A 10,089-nucleotide genomic window follows, 5' to 3' on the forward strand; every position below is an offset into this window, starting at 1 on the left:
GTTCTCCCCATCTTACAAGGTTTTTGTAAGAAAATAATTTTGTTAAGAACTAAATGAAGAGTGTTGGTGTTGGAGTTCACATCATAGCTCTGATCCATTTAGTCATGTGACCATAAGCAAGTAATTCCATTTTTCTGACACTCAGTTTCTTAATTTGTATAATGGACATAATGCATCTACCACCTACCACACAGTATCATTCTCTCTCCTACCCCCATAGGCTCCTCTATTCAATCAATGAATCAATACATCAACCAGCATGATGCTTGTGGTCAAGGATGCTTCAAATTCTTTGACAGACTGGGGGTATTTGAACACATTGGTGGATGGATGGGAGACTTTAAGAATGAGGAAATTAGAAAACCCGAATGCTAATGTCTGGATTGAGCATCTGCAAGGTGTTCCTGTTGTTCTGAATCTTGTAAAAAGAAAAAAAATGTTGCTCTGATCCATTGACCTTTGGAAGTAAAGGAGCATTGGTGTGCCCAATTAGGTCCTACCAGAATTAGGTTTATGAGAAAGTGATATGTAACCAGTTGCTCTTATGGCAGAAATGTGTTGTTTTGTATAACTCTTAGAAAGTCATCACTATGTATATAAATGTCTTTAATGTGCACGGAGGGAGGAGGAGTGTAGGATCACTTTAAAGAAGATTTGAATTCAAGTCTGGCTTTTGGCTGTGTGGCTTTTAATCTCTCAGTGCTACAGGCAAAAAGAAGGTACTAACCTGCATCGGTAGATGTAGATTCCTGCTGGAAGCTTCCTATATCAATGAAATCACAGATGTGGCAGCTAAGTGGTGAAGTGGATAAAGCACTGGGCTCAGGATCAGGAAGACTCATCTTCCTGAGTTCAAATCTAGAACCAGACCCTGGGCAAATCACTTAACCCTGTTGGCCTCAGTTTCCTCATCTGTAAAATGAACTGGAGAAGACATGGCAAACCACTCCAGTAGTTTTGCCAAGAAAACCCCAAAGGGGATCATGATGACTTGGGCATGACTAAAAAGACTGAACAACAATGACAGCATTTCTATGTTACCAGGGAAGAACTTGGGAGTAAGATTAATCCTGATACCCTAGACTGCCACACAGCTCCTAGGATTACTTGGTAGGGATAGAGCTCACTTGAATGATTTTTGAGATAGGGGCTCACAACCAGGGATTTAACTGGATTTACAAGGAATTGTCTAACCACTAGTCAGCTGTCAGACACAAAGTAGTAGACAAACTTAGTATGAGCTGTTCTGCTGGCTTTTGTTTGTTTGTTCGCTTGGCTAGGTACTGTGGCTTTTAGTCTGGGCATAAAATAATACCAATGTAACTTCCACTCAATGAGTCAATCAATTAGTCAGTCCACAGACATTCATTAAGCTTTTACTGTATGCCAGAGATGGGGCTAGGTGTTGGGGACATAAGGACAAAAGTATTAAGGTTTGGAAATAATTATCGTGTTTACCTCCTATCTCCCTCAACATCTAGCACATCTTAAACACTGAATAGGTTTTGTTGAAATGAAATAGTTAAGCAGCTTTCAGCCCTTTTCACATATTGTAGTATAGTGAAAGGCACACTAAATTTGGAGCCAGAGGACCTTAATTTGAATCTTGATTTTGCTGTTTATTGTCTATGTCATTGGACCACAGTTTCCCTAATCCACAAAGTCAGAAATTGAGTTATGAGATCTTTAAAGTCCTTTTCAGCTCCAAGTCTGTACTATTATCCTGCTGTAGAATGATGAAACCTCAGAGATAAAAGAGACCTCAAAGATCACCTTGTCTAGCCCTTATCTGAGAATCACATCTGCATTATCTCTTAAAATGGTTAATTTCTCTCTCTCTCTCTCTCTCTCGTTTTTATTACAATTGCTTATAGGCATTTCAACCTGGATGTCCTATTGTTGTTCAGTCATTAAATTGTGTCAAACTCTACATGACCCCATGGACTTTCTTGGCAAAAATACTGGTGTGCTTTGCCATTTCCTTCTCCAGTATGCCCCGCCCCATTTTACAGATGAGGAACTGAGGCAATTAGGGGTTAAATGATTTGCCCAGGGTCACATAGCTAGTAAGTGTCTCAGACTGTATTCGAACTTAGATCTTCCTGACTCCAGGCCTGGTGCTCTATCCACTGTACTATCCAGCTGTCCCATGTCCTGTAGGAATCTTTAAAATCAACATATCCAAAATAGAACTCATTCTTTCTTCCTTGCCCTCTTTTCCACAAATGATCTTTTTTTTCCCAAACTTCGCTACTTCTTTTGAGAGTGCTAGTATTCTAGTCTTTTAAGTTCACAATATGTATCCAATGAGCTGTCAAATTTATTCTTTCTATCCTTCAAATTCCCTTATATCAGACCCCTTATCTCTACTCACATAGCCACCAGGCCAGTTCAGGCTCTCAACATCTGATGCCTAGACTATTGACATATCCTCCTAATTAGTCCCCTTGTCTCAAATATCTTCCCATTACAATCCACCCCTACATAACTACCACTTTGGTTTTTCTAAAGTACTGATCTGGCCATGTCATTTTCCAACAAAATAAATATGAGAACATTTCTTCTAGTATCAAGCATTTGAAACTCATCACAACCTGATCTCTTTCTTCTTTTTCAGCTTTTTTTATAGATCGTTCTCCTCTATTCACTCTATATTCTTGTCATTCTGGCTGCTCCTTCCATATGAGCCTCCATCTCATGTCTCTACATATTATGTACATATTTGCAGTCTCCACTGTTGGAATGTAAGTTTGTATGGAGAAGGATTGATTCACTTTTGTCTTTGTGTCTCTCTAGCTTATCACGATGCTTGGCACATAGTAGGTGCTTACTTAACACATGTTGCCTGAATGACTGAGCCAACTTCACTTGAAGAACTTCAAGGAAAAGGAACTGTCATTCAGGGTGGAGTTATTTTAACTATTCAGAACTTTTTGTTATTTCTTTCCCTTTATGTTAAACCTAGCCTTCCTCTGTAGCTTCTTTCAAGTACTTCTAGTTCTACTTTCTGGAACCAAATAAGATGAATCTAATGAAGACATCTACCATTCTATTTTTTACTCCTCTCTTTCTAGCTCACAAATGTTTTCCTTTTTTTTTTCTTTTCATCTCCATGTTGGGACATCCCCAGTTTCTTAAACCCCTCCTTAGTGGCTTGTTCATGCATGTTCAGCCAAGGTGTTACAGATATTGAGTGATACTTGGTGAGGAGTGACAAGAGTCATTGCTTTGATTAACACAGGATTTGAGGACCATTGTCTTACTCATAAGGAAACCAGTAAGGAAAGAGAAAGAAGCCTCAGAAGAAAAATTTAAGAATTAGAATCTCTGTGGACTTGTTTAGGGAGTGAATTATAGTGAAAACTTTTTAAATTATTTTCCTCTTTGTTAATACTGTAACTCCCAAGGAAGGGGACACTTGAGGGATATTGGCTCCCCTAGGAAAAACAAAACAAAACAAAACAAAAAGAAACATGATGTAAGCAGACTCAATCAAGCAAATTCTTAGAAAGAAAACATTTTACCTTCTAAAGGTGGTAGGAAGATTCCACAGTGAAAGTGAATCAGAATGCCACCTCTGTGAGCCACAGTGGTGCAGAAGAGAGGTAAAGGAGGAAGGGTGAGGGTAAGACAAAGAACACTGAGAAACAGAACATTGGATAGTACATTCTGATTGTGATCTTGTTTTTTAACCTCTACAAATAAAACAAAGGAGCTCTCAGAAAATGTAAGTTGAGTCATTTCTAATTTACTCTACCCACTACCACCATTTAAAAAAATCTCATCTTTCATTGGAAAAAGAAGCAATTTACAAAGCAGTTCCTCACTCCACACCCCAAGTAGGGCATTCCAATGAAGATTAAGGGACCCTGGTTTGTTTGCCTTATAGATTATAATCTTTCATTAGGGATTTTGATTATGACTACCATCTAGAGGTTGGAGTGGCCATTGGCCAACATGTTGACTTCAACCAATTCAACTACTGGTTTAATTCTTTTCTGGTCCTCTGTGAGCTGGAACTATTAAGAACAAAAAGGTCCTCCCGAATCTATGGGAAGTATAGTGCAGCAGAGAGAATTTACAAGGGACTTCAGGTGTGAGGTAAGAACAGTAGAAAGACCTGTTACTTGAGAAAATAGTGAAATTATTTACTTCAAATGATAAAAATGGCATCTTTTCCCTTCCTCTCAGCCAATCAAGAAGTTTTATCTGCCTTTACTACAAAATTTCAATGTCAATGGGTCTTTGATCTCATAGCCACGGCCTTTCTATTCAGGGTAAAAAGTCCATGCTCAACTGCTCATTCAGTCTTATGTAAGAGGAATAAAAAAAGGCATCCAATTTCCTGAAGTTATGTATTTAAAAGTAGATGCTTCATTAAGATTGTTTTTAAGACTAAAAATACTCTCTTCCTTGAAAGGGTTTGGGTATAGTTTTTATTAAAGGTGTATCTAGTTTAATCTTCATTAAGATTTTTTTAAGACTAAAAATACTCTCTTGCTTGATGGGTTTTGTTATGGCTTTTATTAAGGACAGGTATCATTTTTAAGCTGTGAACATCATCTCTTATTAAAGAGCCTCATGGAATTCAGTGATTTCCTTCCCTATTGGGTTTTCAGTGTATAAAAGGGGAAAATATGAGATTTTTCTCCAAGATAGTTGGCCCATTTACAGCAGGCAAGAAATCCTTGGTTCCTCCACAAGACATCTTCAGATGTTGATCTTGTAGTAGAAATATTGGCATCCTTACTAGGATTTTGGTTAATGTGAATTATCAAGAGAGCACCTTGGGAGACTAGACCTAGAGGGAACCAGTGTCCTGAATTTCAATTAACTGAATACGAATTAAGTTCTACCTTAATTTTCTTTTTGAGATATAAGTGGGCTGGAGTCTCCTAGTATGAGTAGGGTGGAGATAAAAACTACAATAAATTTTTGTTTTGTTCAATTTCTGCAGTTAAACAATTTTTTAACTTTTGAAATATGTATATGAGTATTTAGTTTCAATTTCAGCTTTATGAAGTAGAATAAGGAAATGGCATTGATTGTTTTAATATTTTAATTTGTCTCTTTGCTCTGAATTTCTTCCTCTTCCAACCCATCCTCCCCATGGCTTCCAATCTGATATCCCTAAAACACGTTACTCTTCTATACAAAAATCTTCAGTAGCTCACCATTGCCTTAAGAATAAAAATAAAAATTCTCATTATAGCATTTAAAAACTTGCATAATATAATTTTTTTCAATCTTCATGTATATGTGTATATATGTATAACCATATACACATGTACATATATACACTTCATATATATGTATTTATATGCATTTATATATATTTGTATGTATGTATCTTGGAAGTATTAGATTATGTAAGGCTTTAAATGATAAGAACTAGGGGTATCAGAAAGGTGTATGCATCAGACTCATCACTTGAACTTTGCTTTGAAACAAGCTAGGCATTCCACAAAGGAATGTAGAATTCTGGTGGGGGTAAACAGGGAAGGTATTGCAGACCAGGACTGCTAGTCATGCAAAGCCACAGGGGTGAAAGATAGAATGTGGGATATCAAGGACAGCTATGAGTACACTTTGATGGGAAGGGCATATGTGTGATATATATACACACACACACACACACACACACACACACACACATATGTATATATATGTGTGTGTGTATGTATATGTTTATGTGTATATATGAATGCACACACATAAATGTTTTATATATGTAAACACACACATGTGTGTATGTGTGTGTGTGTGTGTATATATAGATACCAGTGTGTATGTATATATATATATATATATATATATATATATATATATATATATATATATATATATATATATATATATATATATATATATACCAGTACAACGACTCTCACCCTCACAATGATTTCATATTAATTTAAGGGGTTTTTTATTATTTGTTTGCCTGTTAATATGCTATAGCCCCATCCTAGCTAGGTGGCAGAGTGGCTAAAGCATTGTGTTTGGAGTCAGAAAGATCTGGGTTCAAATTCAGCCTCAGACATTTACTAGCTATTTGACCTTGGGCAAATTATTTAACCCCTGAGTATCTTAGTTTCTCCAAGTATAAAATGAAGACAATAACAAGACCTGTCCTTCAGCATTTTGATGAGGGTCTAATGTAATAAAATTTGCACAGTGGTTAACAGAGTACATGACACATAAGGATTTAACAAAACTTTCCCCCTCCCCCAAACAAAAGGTGATGATTACAAGTGTAAGCTGATTGCAGGGAGAAATTCCTTTTTTGTTATTTGCGTTGTACTAGAGCCTAGTGTAGAAGCCTTGCACAGAGTAGCCAGTTAATGTTAATTGAATTGAATTGTTTTTGTACAAGTAGGTTATGTGTGTGTACATGTGTATGTGTATTTGTGTGTGTACGTGTTGAATTATCAGTCTAGGATTGAAGAAAAAATCACTTAGGAAGGAATCAGATCTCTGTTTCTAGCTTTTGAGAAGTATTATCACTTGCTAGCTTAAGGATGACCTTGTAACCAAACTCTCATAGTCAGTATTGAAAAAAATTGATTGAAGTTGGCTCCTTGAAATACAGAAGCCATGTTACTCCCTGATCAAGAGATTCTGGTGCACCTCTAGGAAAAAAAAATAAATTTGGTTAGCTTTTAGAGCCCATCACAATTTATCTTCAACAGATCTTTCCATAATTCTTTCATATTACTTTCATTCCAATGCCCTGTATTTCCATCAGACCAACCTCTCCAGTGATTAGTTTAGGCTTGGAAATGCAGAAAGTACTGGTTAAATCCTTGTTGACTCACTACTAGCTCTTTCTAATATACTATCTTCTATCTCCCATCCAGACGTCGTTGCACACACAGGCTGTGCCTCATGCATAGAGGAAACTCTTTTCTCATCTCTGTTTCATGGAATCTCTAGCTTCATTCCAAGCACCACTTCCTTTAAGAAACTCATCCTGAGTCCCATTATATGCCAGCACCCCTTCCACCCTATTGCATCGTACCCGTTCCGTATCTATCTTGAATGAATGTGGAAATTTGAATGTGTATAAATTCTGAGGTATTTTTATTAAAGGAAACACTTATAGTTTGGGGAAAAAAACAAAAACAAAAAACCAAACCCTCATTGAACATATCCATGGCTGAATTGAGAAGAAATTTACGTAAAATGTGAATTGTTCATTTAAGAATCAAAAGACCTTAGATTTTTTTCTTTACTTTTTTTTGCCATCATTGTTTCTTATAGCAAATCATTTAAATATGCCGAACTTCAGTCTCATTATCTAATAGCACCCACTTTGTCTCATACAATTGTTGGGAGGGTCATGTGAGATAGTGAAGATGGAAGCAATTTGAAATCTATAAAATCACGTAAAAATGTCAAGTTGTTATAGTACTATGATGGTTATGATAGTGATAGAGAAAGGACTAGTGATTCCAGTGGTACAGGGAACTCACAGATGGGGAAACTCCTCCTACTAATTCAGAGAAAGGTCTGACTCATAGTCTTAGAGAACTACCTAGATCATTGTTAAGTGCTTGCTTAAGTGACTTGCCTAGGGTCACACAGCCAGTATGTGTCATTCTCAGCACTTGAACTCATGTTTTCCTGATTTTAACACCAGTTGTCTATCCATTATGCCATTTGATATTTCTTCTTGATGATAACAATTAATAATATCAGCAAATGAATGAAATGCATTGCCAACAGAAGTGTATCTGGGATCCTTGTAATTTAGTTGTCCCTTCTCTCACTGGCTGGTGGATTGGGTTTGGGTCAGTGTACAGATTTGGACATTCATATTTGAAGGCATCAATTCCAAATAGATTGTTTTTTTTTCTTTTTCTCATCAGAGACCACCAGGAATAAATGGCCAATGGAAACTACACCAGGGTTACTGAGTTCATTTTTGTGGGTTTGAAGTGTCATCCTAAGCTACAAGTAGCCCTCTTTGTGCTGTTTCTGTCCTTTTATCTCTTCAATGTGACAGGCAACCTGGGAATGATCTTCCTTATCCGAATTGATGCCCGCCTTCATACTCCCATGTATTTTTTCCTCAGCCACCTATCATTTGTGGACATCAGCTTCTCTTCTGTGGTGGCCCCCAAGATGCTGAGAGACTTCTTTGAGGAGAAAAAGACTATTTCTTTCCTGGGCTGTGCCTTGCAGCAATGGTTCTTTGGGTTTTTTGTAGCCACCGAGTGCTTCCTTTTGGCATCCATGGCCTATGACCGCTATGTGGCGATCTGTAACCCCCTGCTTTACTCTGTGGCCATGTCCCAGAGACTCTGCATCCAGCTTGTGTCTGGCCCCTATGCTGCAGGTTTCACAAGCACCATGACACATACCACTGCTGCTTTCTGTCTCCCCTTCTGTGGCCCAAATGTCCTCAATCATTTCTTTTGTGACATCTCACCTCTCTTTACTCTCATCTGTGCTGACATCTCAGTCAACAAGATAGTGCTTTTTGTCATGGCTGGGTCAGTGTTGGTGTTCAGTGGTCTGATCATCATTGTATCCTATATCTACATCCTCATAGCCATCCTCAGAATCCGTTCTGCTGAGGGAAGGCGCAAAGCCTTTTCTACCTGCTCCTCGCACCTAACTGCCGTCAGCATCCTTTATGGGACCCTCTTCTTCATCTATGTGCGACCCAGTGCTAGCTTCTCCCTGGACCTCAATAAGGTGGTGTCTGTGTTCTACACAGCAGTGATCCCCATGTTGAACCCCCTCATTTACAGCTTGAGGAACAAAGAAGTCAAAGATGCCATCCACAGGACCATTGCCAAAATCAAGTTTTGTATCAGCAGTTAAATTCTTCCCTAGAACAGGTATTGGGATATATTGTTAGCCAGGTTAGGCATGATCTTAAAATTTCATTGCATAGTTTGTGTCATTCTGGAGCACTTGGCACCTTTCTGCAGCTTTCAATCTCTAAATCATCTTTTGTTTCTCTGGAAATATTTTAAAAATGCATATCCTTTTACCTGCATTTTCTTTTGCAACATAGCTAATGTGGGAAATGTTTTGCATGATTTCACATTTCTAATCTGTATAAAACTGCTTGCCTTCTCAAAGAGGGGGGAGGAAAGAAAGGGAGGGAGAGAATTTAAAACTGAAAAAAATTTTAAATGAATATAAAATATTTTTGTTTATATTTAATTGAGAAAAGAATAAAATACAATAAATTCTGACCAAGAAATGCACACCCTTATCCTACAGTTTTGCTAGGCTGTTTGCTTTATTATGTACTTTGATAAATTCGTACTTGTTATGTGTATATGTCAATAGCTACCAAGACTATTGACCATCTATCTTCGCCTTTAATAAGGGAAATTTTTCTCATATTTTCCAAGTGGAATAATTCAATTGGTGGCAGGTTCCCCTTTTTTCTGTATATGGAGAACAACTTTGTCCCAGTCCTAAGGATCCTGGTGGGGTTTTGGACTAGGCTGAAATGACCCAGGCTGCAGTTAAAAAGTAAGATCTGTGTTTTGGATTCTCATTCAAACACTTATTAGCTATGTCATCCTCAAACACTGTCCCTTGTAAGCTTTTACTCCCCATCAAATGAATGAAGACATGATTGCAGTCCAAATGCCAGGATTAACAATTGAATGTGTTTTTCTTGGCCTCTGGGGAGTCTTATGATTTAATCTTCCTTTTTAATGTGTATTTTTTTATTTCTCCCTAACATCCGAAGAAAGAAACAAAGAGCTCTTGTTGTTGACCCCAAAAGGAAGAGTCCACTGTGTGTAATGGGAAAGAGTTGAAGGACATGTTTTAAAACCTACTTCCATAATTTACTATTTATATCTTTGGACAAATTGATTCCTCTCTCTGGACCTTAGTTTCCTCATTTGTAAAGTGACTCGATGGTTGGACTACATAGTCTCTCGTATCCATTTTAGATATAAATCCTATACTCCCATAATGATAAATCCCATTTCTGTGACATTTCTTGATATTTCCAAAATACCTTACACTGCCTTGTAGCGCTAGTGCAAACATAGTTAGTCCCATTCTATAGATGAAAAGATTGAGGCTTAGAGAGGTTAAATGACTTGATCACAG

At 37.5% G+C, this 10,089-nt stretch overlaps 1 protein-coding gene across 1 annotated transcript; it reads left to right on the forward strand.

Annotated features, from left to right (window-relative positions):
* The first annotated feature begins 7,884 nt into the window (after positions 1-7,884).
* On the forward strand, positions 7,885-8,829 carry LOC118854341 (olfactory receptor 1009-like). Its single transcript, XM_036764699.1, has one exon. The coding sequence runs from the start codon at positions 7,885-7,887 to the stop codon at positions 8,827-8,829; it is 945 nt and encodes a 314-aa protein (XP_036620594.1).
* The last annotated feature ends 1,260 nt before the right edge of the window (positions 8,830-10,089 follow it).

Source organism: Trichosurus vulpecula, chromosome 6 (assembly GCF_011100635.1).
Source record: "Trichosurus vulpecula isolate mTriVul1 chromosome 6, mTriVul1.pri, whole genome shotgun sequence".
NCBI lineage: Eukaryota > Metazoa > Chordata > Mammalia > Diprotodontia > Phalangeridae > Trichosurus > Trichosurus vulpecula.